The 26,799-nt window shown below is 46.8% G+C and overlaps 1 protein-coding gene across 1 annotated transcript in view; it reads right to left on the bottom strand.

Moving 5' to 3' along the window:
• LOC128423297 (uncharacterized) overlaps positions 1–26,799 on the bottom strand; it is a 44,146-nt gene that overhangs the window by 1,434 nt on the left and 15,913 nt on the right. Inside the window, exons 3-6 of the mRNA XM_053408297.1 lie at positions 24,266–24,405; positions 11,031–11,147; positions 783–856; positions 555–690 (exon numbers count right to left, since the gene is read on the bottom strand). Of these exons, the coding sequence (XP_053264272.1) occupies positions 555–690; positions 783–856; positions 11,031–11,147; positions 24,266–24,405 (467 nt within the window). The remainder of the gene's footprint in view (positions 1–554; positions 691–782; positions 857–11,030; positions 11,148–24,265; positions 24,406–26,799) is intronic.

Genomic DNA, 26,799 nt, shown 5'->3' with positions numbered 1-26,799 from the left:
TAAAGATACAGGACTCCACACTGGGCTCAACTTCCTTGGGGTGTTCCAAGGCAGAGGGCCTTCTTGGTGGTGGGGCCCACCCCGTGGAACACCCTCCTATCAGATGTCAGAGAGATACATCATTATACTTCCATCTGAAGACATCTGAAGGCAGCCCTGCATAGGGAAGTTTTAAATATTTGATGTCTGGCTGTGTTTTAATTTGTTGGAAGCCGCCCAGAGTGGCTAGAGTAACCCAGTCAGATGGGCAGCATATAAACAAACAAGCAAACAAATAAAATTAAATGCAGCGTAGGAGGGAGGCATGAGAGTCACAAAATGCAGGCATGCAGGAATCATTTGTGGATGCATTTTAGCCAAAGGTGAAATGCAATAAATATGGAAACGTGATTAAAATCAAAAATATACACCCCAAGTCTCTGGCTGTTACATCATTGTGATGGGTCAAGTGTCTCGGGCAGCATTCTTTGCAGCTTACACGGCTCAGACTCTTTGCCCTCAAATCCTTTAACCTGGCAACCCCATTTTCCTCCAGAAGCAGAAGGTCCAGTCACCTGGCTCTGTGTTGCTGGCACAGAGCTCCCGGCTTTGACCTTCGTAACCTGCAATGATGGCAATTGGAAGACCTTCCTGATGGTTTTTTGTAGCAGCTGAGACCGGAGCAGGGGGTCCATGCGTGGTCTCAAGGCACTGAAAAGAGAAAGAAGGGGAGAGGAAAGGATCAGCACCCAGCAGTCCATAAACCTGGTGAAGAAATATGTACTGTGTCTGGCCGTACTTACGTCATGCGAATGATAGTTTCCATCGCTTGGTGTAATATGGTGAGCGATGCCATCGGCTCCTCTTTGATAACCTCCTGTGGTGGGGAAGCACACAGCATGTCAGGGAACTGGAGGCGCCATCCCTGCCACCACCACACCAAGCCCTGAGTTGTGCTCTCTATCCAGCCCACTTGACAACTTCTTTGCAATTGGCAAGTGGGTCCTCCTAGAGGAGAAGAGTGGGCTTCCTGGATCTGGGAATAAGAAGGACACTGACAAACTGGAACGTGTCCAGAGGAGGGCAACCAAAATGGTCAAAGGCCTGGAAACGATGCCTTATGAGGAATGGCTAAGGGAGCTGGGCATGTTTAGCCTGGAGAAGAGGAGGTTAAGGGGTGATATGATAGCCATGTTCAAATATATAAAAGGATGTCACATAGAGGAGGGAGAAAGGTTGTTTTCTGCTGCTCCAGAGAAGCGGACACGGAGCAATGGATCCAAACTACAAGAAAGAAGATTCCACCTAAACATTAGGAAGAACTTCCTGACAGTAAGAGCTGTTCGACAGTGGAATTTGCTGCCAAGGAGTGTGGTGGAGTCTCCTTCTTTGGAGGTCTTTAAGCAGAGGCTTGACAACCATATGTCAGGAGTGCTCTGATGGTGTTTCCTGCTTGGCAGGGGGTTGGACTCGATGGCCCTTGTGGTCTCTTCCAACTCTATGATTCTATGATTCCCTTTTTCTCCTGGGCAGAGCTCTACCACATAAGAACAGCATAAGATCAGCCTTCTGGACCAGGCCAAGGGCCCATCTAGTCCAGCATCCTCACAGCATTCTCACAGTGGCCAACCAGACGTCTGTGAGAAACCAGGGAGCAGACCATGAGCCCAAGAGCCCTCTCCCCACCTGTGGCTTCCAGCAACTATATTCAGAAACATTGCTTCCTTCCTCTGTGGAGGTAGAACATAGCAATCATGGCTGGGAGCCATCGACAACCCTCTCCTCCTGGGAGAACCTAGCCTCTTTTACTTAGGCGCTGGTGACATCCTGCTGAGGTTGCCACAATGTAGGGCTGCCTTTCTAGAGGGTTTGGAAACTTGAGTTGGAGCAGAACGTGACCACCCAGAAATGGTTTGGGGCCAGATGGTCAGAACATGCAACCCAGAGCTAGACCTACACAGCTATTTTTAAGAAAAAACGCTCTGAAAATAAACCCCAGGAGATTCCCCCTCTTTTTTTCTTTTTCTTTTTACTCACTATGATGCAGAAGGTGAGCTCGTCTTTGTGGGGGAAGGTGACATATCCCACATTCGATTGCACAAGCGCCTTGGTTGTTAGAGCTGCTGCCTTCATAAAGCTCTTCTTCAAAGCCTGGTTCTGAAAGGAGAAGGGATTTTTTAAAATTGTGTTTGAATCAAAATCACAAGGAAACATAAAGCCACACTGACCCTAACCCTAATTCTAATCCTTACCCTAACACTAACCCAATCCAAAAATTAACCCTAACCCAGAAATGGTCTTGTTAGATGGTTAAATTCATGGTAAATTGCTGTTTTAGGGTTTGTTTTAAAAAAGTCTGGAAAGAATTAATCCATTTTGCATTACTTTCTATGGGAAAGCGTGCCTTGGTTTGGAACGCTTTGGTTTCAGAATGGATTAAGTTTGAGAACCAAGGTACCACTGTAGTGCCCCATCTGGTCCTAAGGGTGGAGTCAGTATACACCCCAGTCTACAACCCTTCGGTGGATGAAGCCAGAGACCCTGCCCTAGGGCACAGTCTGAAGGCATGTGGTGCAAGGACCTTGACGGAGCTCAGGAGGTCTGCTCAGTGCCTGGATGGTGACCACGGGGGAAATGGAGTCGTATGACAGGAGAAAGGCAGGATATACCGTATTTTTTTGTGTATAAGACACCCCCTATTTTGGGGGACTCCAAATTAAGAAAATGGGGGAAGGATTGCCCAGAGTTGCTGAGCTTTTGGGAGGGAGGATCACCCACAGTTGTTCAGCTATTTGGGGGAGGGGATTCCAAATATTGCTCACCTGCTGGACCTATGCTGCCACTCACACACGTCACAAAACCCACCTATTGTCTGTCCCTCACCGGCAGAAACCGCCAATCGCCTTCCCAATTGCCGCAGCGACAGCCAGTCAACACCACCCCTTGCCGCAGCCACCAATAACATGCACAATAGCCGCTGACTATCTCCGGCTTGCAGCGGCAACCAATCCCACGTCCCCCTATGCACTATCTGTGTATAAGATGACCCTCATTTTTAAACATCATTTTTTAATAATAATAAAAAACACCTCGTCTTATACACGGAAAAGTATGGTATAGCTGAGAGAACAAACAACAGGAGTCCGTGTGATAATCAGAGCCATACCTTCCTGCTGTTCTGGAATTGGAAGAGGAGCTCCTCTGTGATGACGTCTATAAAAAAGGGGAGATCATCCTGCCGTGCCCCGAATGCCATTTGCCCGCAGCAAAGGATGACGGTGATACTGGCATTCGTCTTGCTAGTATTCTGGAGGGAAAGGATGGGGAAAGTGAGTTTGGGAACCTTAAGTGCAATTGGAGACAAATCACCATTTAGTTGGGACCTTTTAGCAGCTGGGAAAATATTCATAGAATCATAGAATCCTAGAGTTGGAAGAGACCACAAGGGCCATCGAGTCCAACCCCCTGCCAAGCAGGAAACACCATCAGAGCACTCCTGACATATGGTTGTCAAGCCTCTGCTTAAAGACCTCCAAAGAAGGAGACTCCACCACACTCCTTGGCAGCAAATTCCACTGTCAAACAGCTCTTACTGTCAGGAAGTTCTTCCTCATGTTTAGGTGGAATCTTCTTTCTTGTAGTTTGGATCCATTGCTCCGTGTCCGCTTCTCTGGAGCAGCAGAAAACAACCTTTCTCCCTCCTCTATGTGACATCCTTTTATATATTTGAACATGGCTATCATATCACCCCTTAACCTCCTCTTCTCCAGGCTAAACATGCCCAGCTCCCTTAGCCGTTCCTCATAAGGCATCGTTTCCAGGCCTTTGACCATTTTGGTTGCCCTCCTCTGGACACGTTCCAGTTTGTCAGTGTCCTTCTTGAACTGTGGTGCCCAGAACTGGACCCAGTACTCCAGGTGAGGTCTGACCAGAGCAGAATACAGCAGCACGATTACTTCCCTTGATCTAGATGCTATACTCCTATTGATGCAGCCCAGAATTGCATTGGCTTTTTTAGCTGCCGCGTCACACTGTTGGCTCATGTCAAGTTTGTGGTCAACCAAGACTCCTAGATCCTTTTCACATGTAGTGCTCTCAAGCCAGGTGTCACCCATCTTGTATTTGTGCCTCTCCTTTTTTTTGCCCAAGTGCAATACTTTACATTTCTCCCTGTAAAAATTCATCTTGTTTGTTTTGGCCCAGTTCTCTAATTTGTCAAGGTCGTTTTGAAGTGTGATCCTGTCCTCTGGGGTGTTAGCTACCCCTCCCAGTTTGGTGTCATCTGCAAATTTGATCAGGATGCCCTTGAGTCAGTTTAGTAGTCAGTAAGTCAGTTTAGTAGTCAGTAAGTTGTTGTGCGAAAGGTGGAGGGCACAAGGAGAAGGGGACAAGCTCTCTGCGTGCAAACAGCACGCAGACCTAGTGGTGGGAGGAAAAAATCCTAAAATAAGAGACACGGGGGAATGATTAATGGACTTCAATGTCTGTACACTAATGCGCAAAGCATGGGAAATAAACAAGATGAGCTTGAACTCTTGGTACAGCCAACTAAATATGACATAATAGGCATCACTGAAACCTGGTGGGATAAGTCCCACGATTGGAATGTAATAATGGAGGGATACAATCTATTTCAGAGAAACAGACCAGACAAGAAAGGAGGAGTGGCGTTATATGTCAGGGATGTGTATACCTGTAAAGAGATCCAAGATTTAGAACCTCAAAGCCAAAGTGAGAGCATTTGGGTCAAAATTAAGGGAGAGAAGAATAACAGTGACCTCATTGTGGGAGTTTACTATAGATCCCCATGCCAAACGGAGGACATAGATGATGCCTTCCTGGAACAGATGGCCAAGCATGCAAAAGGATGGGAGATAGTAGTAATGGGGGACTTCAATTACTCGGATATTTGTTGGATGTCAAACTCAGCCAAGAGCATAAGGTCAAACAGATTCCTCACTGGCCTTGCAGACAACTTCATTGTCCAGAAAGTGGGAGAAGCAACAAGAGGAACAGGCATTTTAGATCTGGTCCTAACCAATGTTGATGACCTGGTTAGTGGGGTAGAAGTGGAAGGATCATTAGGCGCGAGTGATCATGCTCTTCTGAAGTTTACTATACAGCGGAAAGGAGCAGCCAAGCATACTAGGACTCAATTTCTTGACTTTAAGAAAGCCGACTTCATAAAACTTAGGGAAGTGCTGGGTGAGATCCCATGGACAGTAATACTAAAAGGAAAGGGAGTTCATGATGGCTGGGAGTTTGTTAAGAGGGAGATAGTAAAAGCACAACTTCAGGCAATACCAATGAGACGGAAACATGGAAGGTGCCTAAAGAAGCCAGGGTGGCTATCTAAAGAACTTTTAACTGAGTTAAGATTAAAAAAGGATGTGTACAAAAAATGGAAAAGGGGGGAACCATCAAAGAGGAATTCAAACAAATAGCCAGCACGTGTAGACACAAAGTCAGAAAAGCTAAAGCACAGAATGAACTCAGGCTTGCTAGAGAGGTTAAAAGCAACAAAAAAGGCTTTTATGGGTATGTTCGTAGCAAAAGGAAGAACAAAGAAACAGTGGGGTCACTCAGAGGAGAAGATGGTGAAATGCAACCAGGGGACACAGAAAGGGCTGAACTCCTCAATGCCTTCTTTGCCTCAGTCTTCTCCGATAAAGAAAACAATGCCCGACCTGAAGAATTTGGAGCAAATGATTCAGCAGAGGAAACACAGCCCAGAATAACTAAGGAGATAGTACAAGAATACTTGGCTAGTCTAGATGTATTCAAGTCTCCAGGGCCAGATGAACTGCATCCAAGAGTATTAAAAGAACTGGCAGATGTGATCTCAGAACCACTGGCAGTCATCTTTGAGAATTCCTGGAGAACAGGCGAAGTCCCAGCAGACTGGAGGAGGGCAAATGTTGTCCCTATTTTCAAAAAGGGCAAAAGAGAGGACCCAAATAATTACCGCCCAGTCAGTCTGACATCAATACCAGGGAAGATTCTGGAGCAGATCATTAAGCAAACAGTCTGTGAGCACCTAGAAAGGAATGCTGTGATCACCAATAGTCAGCATGGATTTCTGAAAAATAAGTCATGTCAGACTAACCTGATCTCGTTTTTTGACAGAATTACAACCCTGGTAGATGAAGGGAACGCAGTGGATGTAGCCTACCTTGATTTCAGCAAGGCATTTGACAAGGTGCCCCATGATATTCTTGTAAAGAAGCTGGTAAAATGCGGTCTTGACTATGCTACCACTCAGTGGATTTGTAACTGGCTGACTGACCGAACCCAAAGGGTGCTCATCAATGGTTCCTCTTCATCCTGGAGAAGAGTGACCAGTGGGGTGCCACAGGGTTCTGTCTTGGGCCCGGTCTTATTCAACATCTTTATCAATGACTTGGATGATGGACTCAAGGGCATCCTGATCAAATTTGCAGATGACACCAAACTGGGAGGGATGGCTAACACCCCAGAGGACAGGATCACACTTCAAAACGACCTTGACAGTTTAGAGAACTGGGCCAAAACAAACAAGATGAATTTTAACAGGGAGAAATGTAAAGTACTGCACTTGGGCAAAAAAAAGGAGAGGCACAAATACAAGATGGGTGACACCTGGCTTGAGAGCACTACATGTGAAAAGGATCTAGGAGTCTTGGTGGACCACAAACTTGACATGAGCCAACAGTGTGACGCGGCAGCTAAAAAAGCCAATGCAATTCTGGGCTGCATCAATAGGAGTATAGCATCTAGATCAAGGGAAGTAATAGTGCCACTGTATTCTGCTCTGGTCAGACCTCACCTGGAGTACTGTGTCCAGTTCTGGGCACCACAGTTCAAGAAGGACACTGACAAACTGGAACGTGTCCAGAGGAGGGCAACCAAAATGGTCAAAGGCCTGGAAACGATGCCTTATGAGGAACGGCTAAGGGAGCTGGGCATGTTTAGCCTGGAGAAGAGGAGGTTAAGGGGTGATATGATAGCCATGTTCAAATATATAAAAGGATGTCACATAGAGGAGGGAGAAAGGTTGTTTTCTGCTGCCCCAGAGAAGCGGACACGGAGCAATGGATCCAAACTACAAGAAAGAAGATTCCACCTAAACATTAGGAAGAACTTCCTGACAGTAAGAGCTGTTCGACAGTGGAATTTGCTGCCAAGGAGTGTGGTGGAGTCTCCTTCTTTGGAGGTCTTTAAGCAGAGGCTTGACAACCATATGTCAGGAGTGCCTTGATGGTGTTTCCTGCTTGGCAGGGGGTTGGACTCGATGGCCCTTGTGGTCTCTTCCAACTCTATGATTCTATGATTCTATGATTCTATGATTCTCTAAGCTACCAGCATGAGTTTGACCAAGCTGCGGGAGGCAGTGGAAGACAGGAGTGCCTGGTGTGCTCTGGTCCAGGGGGTCACGAAGAGTCGGACACGACTAAACGACTAAGCAACAACAACAAGTTGTTGTGCAGACTTACAAATTTTGTATTTTTTTTTTCCTCCAGGAAACTCAAACTGCTGGCAAGCCAGGGCTCCCCCACCCTATATATGTGCATCGGGTTCTTCCTGCCTAAATGTAGAGCCTGACATTTGACCCTATTGAATTTCATTTTGTTAGTTTGGGCCCAGTTCTCCAATCTGTTAAGGTTATCTTGAATCCCGATTCTGTCTTCTGTGGCATTGGCTACCCTTCCCAGTTTGGTGTCATCTGCAAATTTGATGAGCATCCCCTCAATTCCTTCATCCAAGTCATTTATTTTAAAAAAACGTGGAACAACAACGGGCCCAGGACAGAACCCTTTGACACCCCACTGGTCTCTTTTTCCCCAGGATGACGAGGAACCATGAAGGTGTTCTCTTTGGGTTCGGTCAGTCAACCAGGGAGGAAGTGCAGGACAGTGTAGGGTAGACTGACCACTGGTGCTCTTTTCCATGGGAGCTGCTTTTTTAAAATTAAAATGAACCGGGTGGATCTGCTCATCTTCTCCATAGTGAGGGTTGGGAAATTTCCTTGGTCATTTCCCAACTCACAGCAAAAATCCAGGGGTACCACACTCCTGGGTTTCATTTCTCTTGGATGGCAGAGCACAAGAGAGTTCAGGACTGCGTTCAGATGTAACAATAAACCAGAGGGCATCAACATAGGTTGGCCTCTAGCTCCCATCAGCCTCAGCCAGCATGGCCAGTGGTCAGGAGGGATGGGAGTTGCAGTCTGTAGCATCTGAAGGGCCCCATTTTGGTTACCTCTGTGATAAACTATGGTTTATTATTGTGTGAATGAGCCTTGGACTCATCGGCTCCTGCTCCCTTCTCCTCTAGCACAGTTGCAAAACGGAGACCAGAAGCTTGAGGGAAGTTAACTGAAAGTGGAAGGAAAAAGTTCTGATCTCCTTCCAGCTGGGTTGGAGAATTGGAGAGTCGGGGGCACATGACCCCAAGGCCCCCTCAGGTTATGGAACTGTTAGATCCGCACGCAGTTACTATGCCTTTGTAATAATTCGCTTAATTAACGAATACATGGAGGTGAACACAGAGAGTGACACTCAACTATGCTTTGCTTCAAGTAGACCTGTCGAAATGAATGGGCCTAACTTAGTCATCTTCATTAAATTCAATGGGTCTGCTCTAGAACATAGTTGAATGGGGCCAGCAGGCACTCCTGTAAGGCAGAAGAACCCTTGCACGAGAGCAACTTGGGCAGCTGCCCTGCCCCGGGATGCAGCTGAAACCTCTCCCCTCTTTCTCTCTGCCTCTCCCAGCCTGCCGCCTGCCTGCTCTCTTGGGTTCTGCTCCCTCCCCTCAGTTGGAGAGGTGTCCCCTCTTCCAAACTCTAAGAGGTTCTTCATTCAAAGCTTTCTGACAGCAGAACACTCTCCCTTGGGAGGTTGTGGACTCTCCTTCATTGGAGGTTGGATGGCCATCTCTCAGGGATGCTTGAGCTGAGATTCCTGCATCGGAGGGGGTTGGGCTAGATGACCCTTGGGGGTCCCCCATTAGCTTCCACTATTGAAGAAATGCCAACCAACCATCTGACAACCAACCTAAAAACAGGGGTCAGCGTACTTTGGGGGATGACCAATGGTTTCTAACGAATCCGTTTGACTGACTGACTGAGCCAAGGGATCAGATCAGATCTAGGATCTGGAGCCACAGAGACAGGACTGCTGGAGCCCACTTCAGAAGGATGACTGAGACATACCCACAGAGGAAGCTGTCTGGCTTCCATACTGAGAGGATGAGCAGATCCAATTGCCTTTTTGGAATGGTAAGGATCCCATCCCTTGAAAAAGAGCATATTTGGAAATGGGGCAGGATTCGTTCTTTTCCAACACAGCTCTGTTTTACTAGATCAGAGGAACCCACAGGCTGCTTCACGTGCTTTGGTGTGGATGTAAATAGCCGCTAAGGATCCAATTTGCCAGGACCTTTGTCTAACCATTGGCCATGCTGTCAGGGGCTGATGGGAGTTCCAATTCAAAACACACGGATGGGGAAGGGGCACCAGGCTGGGGATGGCTGACCTACACTCTTGCTGCGCTCTTTCCTCACTTCACACCCTTACCTCAGACGTCTCTGTCTTCCTTGCAATGGCTGCGCGGCCAAAATCCCGCACTGCCATCAGCGCCTGGGAAATATGGGTGCTTGAAGCCACACCAATAGCCTCAGAAATTCCCTAGGGAGAATGAGGCACGTCAAAAATGTTGTTTTCTTGATTGCAATTAGTGATAATAATAATAATAATAAATTTTATTTATATCCCGCCCTCCCCAGCCAAAGCCGGGCTCAGGGCAGCTAACAACAATAAAATAGTACAACATTCTAAAAACATTTCATTATAAAAGTTAATTAAAATCAATTAAAATGAAATTGATGGCAACCATTAAGCTAAGCTGATCATGAGGGATGGAGGATAAATGTGATTCTGTAAGCAGATTGCTGCAAAATGTGGGGAACCAAATTTAAGAATGGAGAAATGAGACACTTAGAGAACCAATTTGAACAGATCCTTTCATCCCGGATAATAATAGGGGTGGTTTGAAGAACGATATTTCTGTGGATTCTGATGTGAACTGACCAGACCACACCTCCCAGACTCATGTGCAGCTTGCAATGCAAGGATGCCTTGCATTCTGACATTTTCGAATCTTGTGATACAGTTCTTGGCTTCATTAAACACCCAACTACATTAAAATGCATCATTTATTCCCTGGAAGTATTTGTAATCCACCCCTCACCCAAAGGTGCCAGAGCAGAAATATGCACCATCTAAACCAGGGTGCTCCAATATCTCATACCAAGCGGGCCACAAGAGTAGTTCAGCATAGAACCTGTGGGCCGCACACTGACTTGTCGTGTGGGAGAGGGGAGCAAGGCCAAAATTTGACACACACCCCCGGCCCGCATGCTGCCTTCCCAAAGGTAGGCAGGTGAGGCGCTGGGTTTTGGGAAGGAGGCACGAGGCTCTGGTGGGACCTAGCGCCTTCCCACCTTCCCAAAGGTGGGAAAGAGCTAACTGAGGACTCTAGGACCCTGACAGATCACACCTGCCTCCTTCCCCAAGCCCATCACCTCCTTACCCAGCTTTAGGAAGGTGATGCAAGGCCTACAGGTGTGTAGGGGTGCCTCCAAGGTTGCTGAGGGCTGCCAAGAAAGGCATTGAGAGCCACTTGTTGGCTGCTCTGATCTAACCCAAAACTAAACAAATCTGCCCCAGATATGTTGAATGCTGAAAAGCGGTTCCTCCTGTAAGAGGCTTTGAGGGGGTGACTGGGTGGGCACGAAATCCTTGGAGGAAGGAAGGTCATGAGCAGAAATCAGGACAGAGGGCTGGTGGGGTCTGTGGGGTAATGTCAGGGACTGGCTGGATGAATAAGAGTGGGGGACCCTGGATTGTGGTGGTGGGACACTGGGGAGCAGCCTGGGGAGGCGCTTGAAGCAGGAGGGTTCAGAAGGAGGAGGCTCTTCCAGGACACGGCTGGAGGTGGAGAGTCTCCGTGTGAGCACAGTCCCAGTCCCGCTGGCTCTCCTCCCCCCTAACATCCCACACTTTCACTCACCTCTCTGTCTGCTTCCTCTTCGAGAGGCAACGTCAGGAGTAAGTGCAGGTACTGGTGGACTGTCTCTGCGCTCCTGGAATCCCGCAGCTTGAGTCCATAGTATCTATAGAGGGCGTTCTAAGGGTTGGGGAAGGTTTGGGTGAGTCACAGGGAGGAGACCCCACCAGCTACATCAACTGCTTTTGGAAAACCAAAGAATTTCAATTTTACCGTCTGAAAATGTCGGGTAATACTGAATAATAATAATAGATTGCAAGTACTAGGCAATTGTTTTAATGATTTGTATGCAATTTTACACATCTTCTGAATTCCCAAGTCATGTTACAACTCTTTAAAGGTAAAGGTAAAGGGACCCCTGACAAATAAGTCCAGTCGCAAACGACTCTGGGCTTAAAACTCATCTCGCTTTAAGGCCGAGGGAGCCGGCATTTGTTTGCTTCCACAGACAGTTTCTCCAGGTCATGTGGCCAGCATGACTAAGCCGCTTCTGGCGAAACTAGAGCAGCACACGGAAACGCCGTTTACCTTCCAGCCGGAGCAGTACTGGCTTCGGCTGGGGAGGGTGGGATATAAATAAATTATTATTATTATTATTATTATTATTATTATTATTATTATTATTATTATTTACTTGCACTGTGTGCTTTTGAACTGCTAGGTGTGTAGGAGCTGGGACCGAACAACGGGAGCTCACCCCGTCGCAGGGATTCGAACCGCCAACCTTCCGATCGGCAAGCCCAAGCGGCACAGTGGTTTAACCCACAGCACCACCCACGTCCCTATTACAACTCTTTAGTACTCCTCATTTGGGGAATTTGAAAGTTGACAAGTTCAGCATGTCCTAATTGCTCTGCCTCCACTGTTGGAGGCAGGAATGCTTCTGAATACCAGTTGCTGGAAACCACAGGAAGGGGAGAGGGCTCTGTGTTCGAATTCTGCTTTCCAGTTTCCCATGGGCATCTGGTTGGTCTCTGTGAGATAAGGATGCTGGACTGTGCAGGCTGCTGGTCTAACCCAGCAGCCTCGTCTTTCATTCTCATGACACACTTTTGTCCTGGATATGCTGACCCTAGGCTCTTCCCGCTTTTTAAGAGAACTAATACCTGCACCCGCAGCCTCTTACGGGTTTCCCCACCCTCCCTCCACGACTGAAATTGGGAGAGGGTGTTCTCTTTTGTGGCACCCCACAGTAATGTGATTGGCTGTCACCGGTTTAAAAGGGAAGCCTGTCCAATAGTAGTGGAGTGGTGTAGATGAGTGTGGAGTCTTCTTTTGCCTCAAGGCGCAGGTACTCTGTCTGATTAGATGAACTGCTTCTGTAGATATTTGTATATATCATAGAATCATAGAATCATAGAATCATAGAGTTGGAAGAGACCACAAGGGCCATCGAGTCCAACCCCCTGCCAAGCAGGAAACACCATCAGAGCACTCCTGACATATGGTTGTCAAGCCTCTGCTTAAAGACCTCCAAAGAAGGAGACTCCACCACACTCCTTGGCAGCAAATTCCACTGTCAAACAGCTCTTACTGTCAGGAAGTTCTTCCTCATGTTTAGGTGGAATCTTCTTTCTTGTAGTTTGGATCCATTGCTCCGTGTCCGCTTCTCTGGAGCAGCAGAAAACAACCTTTCTCCCTCCTCTATGTGACATCCTTTTATATATTTGAACATGGCTATCATATCACCCCTTAACCTCCTCTTCTCCAGGCTAAACATGCCCAGCTCCCTTAGCCGTTCCTCATAAGGCATCGTTTCCAGGCCTTTGACCATTTTGGTTGCCCTCCTCTGGACACGTTCCAGTTTGTCAGTGTCCTTCTTGAACTGTGGTGCCCAGAGCTGGACACAGTACTCCAGGTGAGGTCTGACCAGAGCAGAATACAGTGGCACTATTACTTCCCTTGATCTAGATGCTATATTCCTATTGATGCAGCCCAGAATTGCATTGGCTTTTTTAGCTGCTGTGTCACACTGTTGGCTCATGTCAAGTTTGTGGTCAACCAAGACTCCTAGATCCTTTTCACATGTACTGCTCTCAAGCCAGGTGTCACCCATCTTGTATTTGTGCCTCTCATTTTTTTGCCCAAGTGCAATACTTTACATTTCTCCCTGTTAAAATTCATCTTGTTTGTTTTGGCCCAGTTCTCTAATCTGTCAAGGTCGTTTTGAAGTGTGATCCTGTCCTCTGGGGTGTTAGCCACCCCTCCCAGTTTGGTGTCATCTGCAAATTTGATCAGGATGCCCTTGAGTCCATCATCCAAGTCGTTGATAAAGATGTTGAATAAGACCGGGCCCAAGACAGAACCCTGTGGCACCCCACTAGTCACTCTTCTCCAGGATGAAGAGGAACCATTGATGAGCACCCTTTGGGTTCGGTCAGTCAGCCAGTTACAAATCCACTGAGTGGTAGCATAGTCAAGACCGCATTTTACCAGCTTCTTTACAAGAATATCATGGGGCACCTTGTCAAATGCCTTGCTGAAATCAAGGTAGGCTACATCCACTGCATTCCCTTCATCTACCAGGGTTGTAATTCTGTCAAAAAACGAGATCAGGTTAGTCTGACATGACTTATTTTTCAGAAATCCATGCTGACTATTGGTGATCACAGCATTCCTTTCTAGGTGCTCACAGACTGTTTGCTTAATGATCTGCTCCAGAATCTTCCCTGGTATTGATGTCAGACTGACTGGGCGGTAATTATTTGGGTCCTCTCTTTTGCCCTTTTTGAAAATAGGGACAACATTTGCCCTCCTCCAGTCTGCCGGGACTTCGCCTGTTCTCCAGGAATTCTCAAAGATGACTGCCAGTGGTTCTGAGATCACATCTGCCAGTTCTTTTAATACTCTTGGATGCAGTTCATCTGGCCCTGGAGACTTGAATACATCTAGACTAGCCAAGTATTCTTGTACTATCTCCTTAGTTATTCTGGGCTGTGTTTCCTCTGCTGAATCATTTGCTCCAAATTCTTCAGGTCGGGCATTGTTTTCTTTATCGGAGAAGACTGAGGCAAAGAAGGCATTGAGGAGTTCAGCCCTTTCTGTGTCCCCTGGTTGCATTTCACCATCTTCTCCTCTGAGTGACCCCACTGTTTCTTTGTTCTTCCTTTTGCTACGAACATACCCATAAAAGCCTTTTTTGTTGCTTTTAACCTCTCTAGCAAGCCTGAGTTCATTCTGTGCTTTAGCTTTTCTGACTTTGTGTCTACACGTGCTGGCTATTTGTTTGAATTCCTCTTTGGTGGTTTCCCCCCTTTTCCATTTTTTGTACACATCCTTTTTTAATCTTAACTCAGTTAAAAGTTCTTTAGATAGCCACCCTGGCTTCTTTAGGCACCTTCCATGTTTCCGTCTCATTGGTATTGCCTGAAGTTGTGCTTTTACTATCTCCCTCTTAACAAACTCCCAGCCATCATGAACTCCCTTTCCTTTTAGTATTACTGTCCATGGGATCTCACCCAGCACTTCCCTAAGTTTTATGAAGTCGGCTTTCTTAAAGTCGAGAAATTGTGTCCTAGTATGCTTGGCTGCTCCTTTCCGCTGTATAGTAAACTTCAGAAGAGCACGATCACTCGCGCCTAATGATCCTTCCACTTCTACCCCACTAACCAGGTCATCAACATTGGTTAGGACCAGATCTAAAATGGCTGTTCCTCTTGTTGCTTCTCCCACTTTCTGGACAATGAAGTTGTCTGCAAGGCCAGTGAGGAATCTGTTTGACCTTATGCTCTTGGCTGAGTTTGACATCCAACAAATATCCGGGTAATTGAAGTCCCCCATTACTACTATCTCCCTTCCTTTTGCATGCTTGGCCATCTGTTCCAGGAAGGCATCATCTATGTCCTCTGTTTGGCTTGGGGATCTATAGTAAACTCCCACAATGAGGTCACTGTTATTCTTCTCTCCCTTAATTTTGACCCAAATGCTCTCACTTTGGCTTTGAGGTTCTAAATCTTGGATCTCTTCACAGGTATACACATCCCTGACACTCCTCCTCCTTTCTTGTCTGGTCTGTTCCTCTGAAATAGATTGTATCCCTCCATTATTACATTCCAATCGTGGGACTTATCCCACCAGGTTTCAGTGATTCCTATTATGTCATATTTAGTTTGCTGCACCAAGAGCTCAAGCTCATCTTGTTTATTTCCCATGCTTTGCGCATTAGTGTACAGACATTGAAGTCCATTAATCATTCCCCCGTGTCTCTTATTTAAGGATTTTTTCCTCCCACCACTAGGTCTGCGTGCTGTTTGCTCCATTCGGTCTATGACATTTGGATGATCATCTTCATCAATTGATAGACTCCTACCTTCAGGACCACTGTCTCCCTCCCCCACATTAGTCAGTTTAAAGCCCTCCTGATGAGGTTTCTGAGATTTTTTGCAAAAACATTCCTCCCAACCGTTGTGAGGTGCAGCCCATCGCTTGCCAGAAGTCCATCTTCAAGAAGCTGCATTCCGTGATCTAAGAATCCAAACCGTTCCTGTTTACACCATTTGCGAAGCCAGTTGTTCACTTCCACTATTTTTCCCTCTCTCCCTGGGCCACGTCGTTCAACTGGGAGGACAGATGAGATGACAATTTGTGCATTTAATTGCTTCAATTTCCTGCCCAGAGCCTCGTAATCTCTTTTGATCTTCTGGAGGCTATTGCTTGCAGTGTCATTGGTTCCCACATGAACCAAGAGGAAGGGGCATTTGTCAGTGGGTTTTATGATTCCTTGCAGTCGTTCAGTTACATCTTGGATCTTAGCCCCGGGGAGACAGCACACTTCCCGAGACATCTTGTCAGGCCCACAGATAACTGCTTCTGTTCCCCTCAGTAGGGAATCCCCTATCACCACCACACGCCTCCTCTAAGGTCTGGTCGGGGTTCTTCCGTGAGCTGTCCGTTCCAAGGTCGCCTGCACATTCCCTGAGGGCTGACTTTGCTGCTCGTCTTCATATACCTGATCGACTGTTAATGAGGGAGAGATCCTCAAATGGAGTCTGCTCTTCGTCTTCCATGCTAGGGGAGAGGACCTCAAAGCGATTGTGTATTTCTAAACAATCAGAGCGAACCCTGGGCCTCCTACTTCTTTGAGTCACGTTTCTCCATATATCTGGCTCCTGTGTTGGTGAACTAGCCTCCTTCTCAGGGGAGTCCCCTGTCTCCTCCTTGGTGGAGACGGTGTGCTCTGTTGCTTCCAAGAAGAGCTCCAGCTCTCTAATTCTTTGGAGCGTAGCTACACGTTCCTCCAGTTGCTGGACTTTGTCTTTTAAGAGGGCAATCAACATGCAATTGCTGCAGGTAAAGCTGCCTGCAACCTTTGGCAAGATGGCAAACATTGCGCAGGAACCACAGGCGACTGCAGCTGTTCCCTCACCCTCCATCTTGAGAACGTGTCGTTGGGGCTGACTACAGCGGTCCTCCATCATAAAAAGCGTGAAGACAGGACAAATAAATTCCCCCCAAAAAAATATATATATTTAGCTCACAATAATGAATACTGCACTAAAGAACCTGGGACTCTGAGCATTCTGCTAAAAGCGCCGCGAGGAATTCGTGACAGGGTTATGGGCCCAGCACGCTTCCGCTGCGCATGAGTACAGGTGGCAGTTATCTAGCCGTGGGTGCTGGAGGGGAGCTGCAGGGATGGAGCAGTCCAGAGCTGGCGTGTTGCTGGAGAAGCTGACGGCCACAAACTACAGGATCTGGTCAGTCCGCATGCAACACTTCCTCAAGCGTGAGGGCCTGTGGAAAGTGGTGGAAGATCCACCGCAGCCCCCTGAGGAGGATGAAAAGGATGAGAAAGCCTTGGCTACGATCATCCTTGGAGTGGACGACAGCCAGCTAATCTATGTAGCTGATAAGGTGACAGCAAGTGAGGCGTGGAATGCGCTCAAGGCTGTCCATGTGCGAGAGACAGCTGGCTCGCTGATAACACTGACCAGGAGAACCTACCGGTGTCGAAAGACACCGGGAGACTCCCTGGTGAACCACATAAAATTCCTAACAGGCTGTTTCCAGGAGCTAGTCTTAAGAGGGAGGCCTGTGGGGGAAGAGGACAAAGTCTTTATAGTCCTGAGTTCCCTTGATGACAGCTATGATATGCTGGTCAATTCCCTCGAGTCGGTAGAGACTGATAAGCTGACTCTGGAATACGTTACCGGACGGTTGTATGCAGAGGAGAACAGGCGTTCAGAGCAAAAGATCACCTCAGTCCAGCTGTTGGAGCATCCCAGAGGGAACAGCCGGGAAGAGCAGAGGTGTCAGGAGCCGGAGAAACAACCAGGAGGAGCTGCTGCAGACCAGCTGGTGGTCAACAAACTAAAAAGGTGTTTTTGCTGCAAGTCCAGTGGACATCTGCTTCGGGACTGCCCGAGGAAACAACAAAAACAGCAGAAGCACAGGAGGCAGCAGAGAGAGTCTAACACTTGGGTGTCTGCAGATGGCCAAGAAAATGAAGAGCTGTGGGTTCTGGACAGCGGAGCTTCTCAAACTTTTTGTAAAAGAAAAGCATTGCTAACTGATGCTAGGGCTTCCAACAAAACCATGTAAGTCTTGCCTCAGGCCAGAAAGCTAATATAGTCTGTGAGGGGGAGATTGTGTTCCCACAGCTGGGACACACATTCAGGAATGTGTTGTGTGTGCCTAGTTTGCAAAACAATCTCCTGAGTATTCCTGACTTAGCAAAAGCGGGCTTTGAAGTAAACTTTGTGGGAGATCAGTGCCAGATAAAGCCAAATGGGGCAGTATTGGCAAATGCTAACCTTAGAACTAATATGTATGTACTGCAGTGTGAGTCTAAGGTTGTGAATGTGCAAAATGTCCCGACCCATGATATGTGTATTCATCTGCTGCACAGGCGTCTGGCTCATGCCAGCTTTAAGGTGCTGAACAAAACATTGGAGTTGTGTGGGGGGATGAAAAACATTATAAGTTGTGATAATTACTTAGACTGCAATATCTGCAAGGAGGTTAAAAGCAGGGCTTGCCCAGTAGCAAGAGCAAGCCAGAGAGAAACAAAAAAAACCACTGGAGTTGGTTCATGCTGATGTAACTGGTCCTTTTCCACCAAGTGTCTCCCGCAACAAGTATTGTTTGATCCTAGTGGATGACTATTCTAGATTTGGCTGGGTCTATCCATTAAAGCAAAAATCTGATGTTGCCCAAACTTTGAAGTTCTGGGTAAGAAGGATAGAAAGACAACTTGGCCAAAAGGTGTACTCTATTCAGACAGACAGGGGAGGAGAATTTATGGCAAGCTCCCTAAGAAACTGGTTGCGATCCCAAGGGATTAAACATAGGCTTACCAATGTGGCGACTCCTCAGGAGAATGGAGTAGCAGAGCGTAGGGGAGGTGTCTTGCAGACACAAATGAAAGCATTGTTGGCAGATGCAAATCTTCCAATTAAATACTGGACTGAGAGTATTAAGACAGCGAATTATATTGGAAATTGTTTGTGGTCAAGGGTACTAGATGACATACCCTATAAGATTCTCTATAACAAAAGTCCCAGTTTGCAACATTTGAGAATCTTTGGGACAAAGGCACGGGTTGACATACCTATAAAAAAACCGAAGAAAAGGTGGGAAAAGGGCACAGCAGTTGCTATTTCTTGGGTATGAAAGCGGTACGAAAGCCTACAGGTTTGAAGATGATAAAAATCTTTTGAGTTATAGTTGGTCAGCCAGCTTTAATGAGCAAAGAAATTGGCCCAAGATACATGCAAACCTGCTGCCAGAAAAAGTTTTACTGCCAAGCGTACCTGATAAGGCCGTTGAAAGAAAGCTAAGAATTGGCAGCTCTCCCAGAGAAATTGAAAGGGAGGAGGTAAAGACTGAGCATTTTTCTCCAGCTGCTAGCATGGAACGCGGGGGGGGGGAGAAAGTGCAACAGGGACAGGAGGAGGTAAATCTCCAGAGTCAATCCACCCCAAAAGCAGTCCTGAAGGTAGCCCAGGGGGTGAGATTAATGAACCAAGGAGGTCTGAAAGAAGTAATAAAGGCCAACCTCCAGCCCGTTATGGGTTCCCAGCCACCATAAACCAGGTTTGTGTAACTGAGCCAGCAAACTTTGAAGAAGTGCAAGAGTTACCTACTCTAGAGAAAGAGGTGTGGTTAAAGGCAATGCAGGCAAAGTATAACTCTCTGCTAAATAACAATGTGTTTGTACCTACTGAGGAGATTTCACCCCTCCCATATCCAAGAATCTGCTGATGTTCTCTGCTGATTCTCCAGAGAGGAGGGGGCGGTTTTTGCTCTCTATTTATTCCGCTCCAGCCTCACATCAAAGTGTCGGAGAGAGAGACTGAGTGTTAGAGAGAGATCGTGTGTATAGATAAGGTTGCTGCTAAGAGCAGCTGCAGACACTCAGTGCAGTTCAGCATTCATTTTCGTTTAGACCTCATTTAGCTCTGTATATAGTTGTGTATTATAGTTGTAGATAGAATAAAGAAGATATTCTACAGAGCTGTTCTCCGAGTCATTTATGCTCTGCTGTACTCTGCTATACTCTGCTGTGCGACGACTGTCTTCTTGTGGAAGTGAATCTGGTGCTCACAACTCTAAGCTGTGAGTCCACAGCACTTTGACCTGTTCCTGTGCAGAAGGTGGTCTCTGGAAGTGCTACCCAGCTCGCCTAGCTCAGTTGGGGCTGAAGTGGATGAGTCCAGTTGGTGACACTGGCTCAAGGGCAATGCTGACACCTACAGAATTGCCTGAAGGTAAAAAGCCCATAAGCTGTAAGTGGGTTTTTAAAGTGAAAAAGCTGGCTGATGGTAGTTGTCAGAGGAAAGCCAGGCTGGTTGCAAGGGGCTTTACACAAAGGAAAATGATACATTATGATGAAGTGTTTGCCCCAAGAGCAAAGGCTGAAACAGTAAAATCAGTTTTAGCAATGGCAAGTCTGAGGGGGTTAAAAGTTAATCATTTTGATGTTGCCTCAGCATATCTAAATGCTCCTATTGACGCCGAGGTGTATTTACAGCAAATACCAGGTTATGAGCTGGAAAAAGACAGCATGGTGTTAAAGCTGCAAAGGGCACTATATGGTTTACACCAAAGTGCACGTCTATGGCATGAATGCATAGACACAACTTTGAAAAAGATGGGATTCAAACAAAGCCTGGCTGATTCCTGTTTATATTCAGCAATGGTGCAAGGAAGCGTTTGTTATTTACTTTTGTATGTTGATGATATCTGTCTAATAACAACTGCACTAAAGCAAGGGTCTTGGTTTATAAACAGCCTAGGTAACAAATACAAACTGAAGTATTTGGGAGAGATTCAGAATTACTTAGGAGTAGAGGTTCAGAGAAATGAAGAGGGCGTCTACTCTCTGAGTCAGAAGGAAAAAATCGAAAAGTTACTGAAGACATATGGAATGGAGAGGGCAAATGAGGTTGACACTCCCATAACTAAACAGTACAAAAATGAACCAGAAGGGCAAAAATGTGAGAATGCAACTGTGTTTCATTCTTTGTTAGGTTTTCTGTTATATTTAAGTTGCTGGACGAGACCCGACATAACATTGGCAGTGCACATGTTAAGCCAAAGAAGTGCAGACCTGGCTCAGAGAGATTGGGTAGCACTTAAAAGAATCCTAAGGTATCTGAAAGGCACAAAAGATTACAAACTGGTGCTGGATACAGGATATGATCAGCAAGTGTATGCATATACTGATGCCAGCTGGGGAGACAGAGAAAATGGAAAGTCTACCACTGGCTATGCCATATATATTGGAAATGCCCTGGTTCAGTGGAAATCCCAGAAACAAACATTTGTTGCCACAAGTACTTGTGAAGCAGAGTACTCAGCCATAAGCGAATGTATGTCACAAGTAGAGTGGTTTGCTTGCCTAACAAAAGAGCTTGGAATACCTTCTGAAATGCCAATCTCTGTGCTCAGTGACAACATGGCTGCACAACAGCTTGCTAACCAACAGAACTTTAAGAGCAAGAGCAAACATATTGCTATAAGATACGGAAATGTGAAAAATGCTTTGGAAAGAAATGTGTTCAAGGTACAGCACTGTAACACAAAATGTAATGTGGCAGATTTGTATACAAAATGTTTGGATGCTCCTAAATTTCGAGACCTAAGAGAATTATTAGGTCTCAAGCCTTTGACTTAAGGAGGAGTGTTGGGATTCACAGGATGCTGTGCAAGTAAGTCTGCAGGCTTCAGTTTGCAACAGGCTGATGTGAAGGAATGGGTTTCCCAAACCCAAAACTGACTGTGAAGGCAGTTTGAAAACTGCACCAAAATCCCTATTTTTCCTTAGCTAAAATCCATTAACTTGAGCTCTGAGTCAATGTATAAACAAAAACCCGGCTGTGCTCGAAGCTCTCTCCCTTATCAGTCTGTGGCGGCAATGAGTGACCTTGCCAAGTTCCAGTAGAGCAGGGATGATGCGTGTGTGCCTTATCTTATGTGCTGACCACAAAAGACGCACAGACCCAATCTGGGAACAGCACCAGAGCGTGTTCCCGGAGATTATGACCTATTCCTCCCAGATAAGAGTAGGAAGAGGAAGATCCTTTTATGGTCAGAAGTACAGAAAGGAACACCCTTTTATGGTTAAGAATACCAGAGCAAGAACATATGTGATGTCAACCTGCGTACATAAGCTGATGTGGTTGGAAGGAGGGAGAGGGTGCCTGGAGGATATATATACTGCATGAAACTTGTCATTTCTTTGGACTTGCTGTGGACTTAATCACGCAAGTACCTTCTGCTATCCGGAAAGCAGAATAAACTCTTTCTTCTTTGAATCAACCTCGGTGTCATTTGGCTTCCTTCCTCCTGTCCCGGAGCAACGCAGACCCAATCAGTGAACTCCAATAAGGCTACAGATCCAATACTCTCTGTGGAAGTGCTGGGTCAGAATGATGCAGCAGTAATGTGATTGGCTGTCACTGGTTTAAAAGGGAAGCCTGTCCAATAGTGGTGGAGTGGCGTAGATGAGTGTGGAGTCTTCTTTTGCCTCAAGGTGCAGGTACTCTGTCTGATTAGATGAACTGCTTCTGTAGATATTTGTATATATATTGAGCTCACAATAATAAATACTGCACTAAAGAACCTGGGACTCTGAGCATTCTGCTAAAAGCGCCGCGAGGAATTCGCGACAAGGACTTACCTTGTTGTGTCCAGGTTTGGATGTATTCTGCTGGGAATAAAATGAAGAAAAGTGTCATGTTTCTTGTCTAGAGAACAGTTGCCATCTATCTGCCACTTGTCTTCTCTAAAAAAAACCCCACATGCCTAGAAATAGACTTATTGCAAAAATCATTTGGAGTAAAATCTATTGCAATCAATTCTTCTTCTTTTTTAAAGTAACACTCCAAAGAAGATTAAATAAATCCTCTGGACTGGGAGACACACCATTCATTTAAAGCACTTTGTTTCCTGCCATGAACAAACAGAATCTAGGCATTGTGGCTATTACTATTATTTATTAAATTTCTGTACTGCCCTTCATCCGAAGATCACAGGGCGGTTTACAATATAAAAACTCAAAAATACATACCATAATAACAAACAGACAATACCACTCCCAGTATGATTATTTATTAAATTTTCTGTTGCATAAAGTATTTGCTTGCCTGCTCTGCCAAATGCCCAGGCCTGGCAAATTAACTGCTCTTGAGAGCGAAGAGGAAATATTGGCCATATCAGGCACAATACAGTCACGAAAACTTTTACTGCACAATATCGGGTTCTCAAACGTTCCCAGATATCGGGAACGATCAGTTGCAAAAGTTAAAGGAAAAAAATGCAACATTTCCTGGGGTCCAAGTCACCCCACCAAATCAAGTTCATGGATTGGTTCTTCTTCCGGTCTACAGATCCTGCACTGGTCGCCTTCTCTGCTTTCCCAAATTTGCCTGGTCCTCTTTTCAAGCCCCCCAGACTGGCGGCCACCACTCCTTCTCACCAGGGGAAAGTCGTCTCTTGCATCTGCAAATAGGACCTTCCTCCAAGCTGGGCTCCCAATAGTTCAGGCCTAGGCAAACACGGCCCTCCACCTGTTTGGGGACTCCAATGCCCATCACCCCTGACCCGCTGGTCCTGTTAGCTAGGGATGATGGGAGCTATAGTCCCAAAACAGCTGGAGGGCCGAGTTTGCCTTTGCCTGTGATAGTTCATGGCAGTTCCCCTCAACTTGAACCCTTCTACATGCTCCCACCAGCCCCAGGCAGCATATGGTCCAGAACATTTAGAGGGCACCAGGTTGGGAAATCCTGGTTCACGCTGCGCAACATCAGACCAGGGTGGATAAAAATCAATGACCCATTTTTATTTTTTTTAAATGGATTTCTTTGATTTAAATCACATTTTTTAAAAAATTAAATTGGATTTCTAAAATAAAATGCTTTTGGAGGAAAAATCTTTCGAAATATATTTTTCTTTTTAAGTTGCATTATAGTCCAACGGCTATTCACTGGGAAGTAAGGATTTATTTTAAGTTTTTCATATATGCTAAAATTCATTTTAAGAATTTTTTTTAAAAAAATGTTTAACCACATCAGTTAACAAACATGGATATATATGCTATAATGTTATTGTATTAGTTAAATAAATTGTTTAAATTCTTATTAAGGAAATGATTATTTTTATCCTTCCAATAAGGTACAGCAGAAAAGTTGTCCAAATATACAGTGGTACCTCAGGTTAAGAACTTAATTCGTTCCAGAGGTCCGTTCTTAACCTGAAACTGTTCTTAACCTGAAGCACCACTGTTAGAGGTATCGGTTGGTTGCTTGAGAGCAATCAGGAAATATGGCTCAAGAGTCTGTTTTCAAGCTTTCTTCTTACTGATCAAAACCTTTAGAATGCAGAGCGCCTCTATTCCGTGTCTTGCTCATTCACGGGCAGAATCTGAGAGTGGGCGGCCCTTCAACCTTCCCCAGCACAGTCTGCGCCTCCCCTCTCTGCGCAGAGGCCTACTGCGCAAGGAAGGCTTGGGTAATGGGGGACCCCCCTCCTCCCCGCTTTGCTCAGGCAAGGTGTCCTGGCACCGCCTTGCCTCCTCCGACCCCTGCATCTCCTCTCCTTCCTCCGCTGAGGAAGTGCTGCTTCCCACGATCTTTGGGGGCTCTTTGTAATCCACCCGGCTTTCCCCCTCTTGCCCCTGAGCCGATGGCAGTTCTTAACCCAAGGTACTATTTCTGGGTTAGCGGTGTCTGTAACCTGAAGCGTATGTAACCTGAAGCGTCTGTACACAGTTAACTTATTATACCCCACAATAATACCTGGGGAGGTGGCTGGAGGTGTTGGAGGATGGTGTCCAAAATCTCCCTTTCATCCATCATCTCCAAGGCTTCTCTGATGGTTCTTCCTCCCAGGATCTTCTTACCCATCCACAAGTACTCAAAGTTTTCATCAGAGAGTTCTTCAGAAAGAAAGAGAGAGAGAGAGAGAGAGAGAGAGAGAGAGAGAGAGAGAGAGAGAGAGAGAGGTGAGTAAATGAGGCGGATGAGAGGGAAAGGTACCGTATTTTTCCATGTATAACACGCCCCCATATATAAGACGCCCCCTATTTTTGGGCACTCAAAATTTAGAAAATGGGGGCAGATTGCCAAGACTTGTTAAGCTTTTTTGGGGAGGGGTTGCCCAGAGTGGTTGAGCTTTATTTGGGGGGAGGGAGCCATTAATCAAATTGCACAATTGCAGGCATCAACCACCAAGTCACCTATCGTCTGCCAGTCGACAACAGCCCTTTTCACAGCAAAGAAATCATGGCTGGGAATCTCTTCCTGGCGGCTACAACCAAGCGCCCGTCCCCCCTCAGCACTCCCCCTGTAGAAGAGGAGCCCCAATTTGACACTTGATTTTGTGGGTAAAAAACCTCGTCTTATACACGAGAAAAGACGGCAAGTTCTTTCTCAGGGGGCTTCTCGCCTGTTGCAATGAGTGGGTGCATGCCATATCTGAACAGGGATCATAGAACTGTAGCATCTGAAGGGACCTGCGGGGTCACCTAGTCCAACCCCCAGCAATGCAGAACAGGGGCAGCCACCCGGAAGTCCCTGCTCCATGTTACACGCTGTCAGAGCTGCCCGAGGTCCCAGCTCACAAAGGACCAACGCCGCTTCGCTGTTAAGTACGGAAGTCTTTATTGAAGTTCAGTTTCACTTCCAGAGCCGCAGCGTACAGCTCTACGTCTCAAACTTCAGACCACTGAAGCTCCGTCTGAGTCTCCTCCCCCCAGACACCAGTTTAAGACTCTAGCCTTACTCCACCTCTTCCTCTGCTCTTTCCGCCTCTGGTTCCGCCTGTCCGTCGGGGTCTCGCCCTTTCTAGACTCTTCTGACGCTGAATCCCCTGAGCCTTCCCCCTCCCTCCGGCGGGCTTTAGGAGCTGGTTCCCAATCCGGGTCTCCTGCTGTCCCTCGCGCCTGTACATTTAAACTTGGCGCGCGCGCCCAGCCAGCAACTTTCCTCCTGACCGTTTCACTGCTGCTGTCACTGCTTCCCCCTTCGGGGAGGCTAGCTGCAACTGACCTTCCCTCCGTTCCCCCACTCTCCGATGGAGGCATGGTCAGCCCTGACTCATCTTCTCTCCCCGCTGGAGGAGACGCTGGTCCTGACACATGTGACTCTTCCCCCCCACTACGCTCTGGTGGGGAAACTGGTCCTGATCCCCCGCTGCTGCTTTGGGGTTCCCCGCTGGCTCCTTGTTTCTGGTGCGTCCCCCCTGGGACCCCCCTTGCCCTGACCATCGGTGCCCCCTTCTGGGAATCTTCTGATTCGCTGGAGAAGCTCATGGAATCTCTCGGGCCACTGTCATACTCCCCTACGCTGCCCTCGGATTCTTCCCCTTCGCTCTCCATTTCCTCTCTCCCCTGTGCTCCTGCTCCTGAGCCCCTGACACACACCTCTTAACAAGGGGGGGGGGGACTTCCACCCAGACATCAAGGAAACCAAGAGAGACCCCGACCTTGTATCATAATAATAATAATTTATTATTTATACTCCGCCCATCTGGCTGAGTTTCCCCAGCCACTCTGGGCGGCACCCAATCAAGTATTAAAAACAATACAGCGTTAAATGTTAAAAACTTCCCTAAACAGGGCTGCCTTCAGATGTCTTTTAAAGATAGGGTAGCTACTTATTTCCTTCACATCTGAAGGGAGGGTATTCCACAGGGTGGGCGCCACTACCGAGAAGGCCCTCTGACTGGTTCCCTGTAACCTTACTTCTCGCAATGAGGGAACCACCAGAAGGCCCTCGGAGCTGGACCTCAGTGTCCTGGCTGAACGATGGGAGTGGAGAGGCTCCTTCAGGTATACTGGACCGAGGCCGTTTAGGGCTTTAACACTTTGAATTGTGCCCGGAAACGTGTTGTTGTTTAGTCGTTTAGTCGTGTCCAACTCTTCGTGACCCCATGGACCAGAGCACGCCAGGCACTTCTGTCTTCCACTGCCTCCCGCAGTTTGGTCAGACTCATGTTTGTAGCTTCGAAGACACTATCCAACCATCTTCCCCTCTGTCGTCCCCTTCTCCTTGTGCCCTCCATCTTTCCCAACATCAGGGTCTTTTCCAGGGAGTCTTCTCTTCTCATGAGGTGGCCAAAGTATTGGACTCTCAGCTTCATGATCTGTCCTTCCAGTGAGCACTCAGGGCTGATTTCCTTCAGAATGGATCGGTTGGATCTTCTTGCAGTCCATGGGACTCTCAAGAGTCTCCTCCAGCACCAGAATTCAAAAGCATCAATTCTTTGGCGATCAGCCTTCTTTATGGTCCAGCTTTCACTTCCATACATCACTACTGGGAAAACCATGGCT

This window comes from Podarcis raffonei, chromosome 11, assembly GCF_027172205.1.
Source record: "Podarcis raffonei isolate rPodRaf1 chromosome 11, rPodRaf1.pri, whole genome shotgun sequence".
NCBI classification, from domain to species: Eukaryota; Metazoa; Chordata; class Lepidosauria; order Squamata; family Lacertidae; genus Podarcis; species Podarcis raffonei.
The sequence above is the reverse complement of the archived record's forward strand: the minus strand, read 5'-3'. Positions and strand labels throughout refer to the sequence as shown.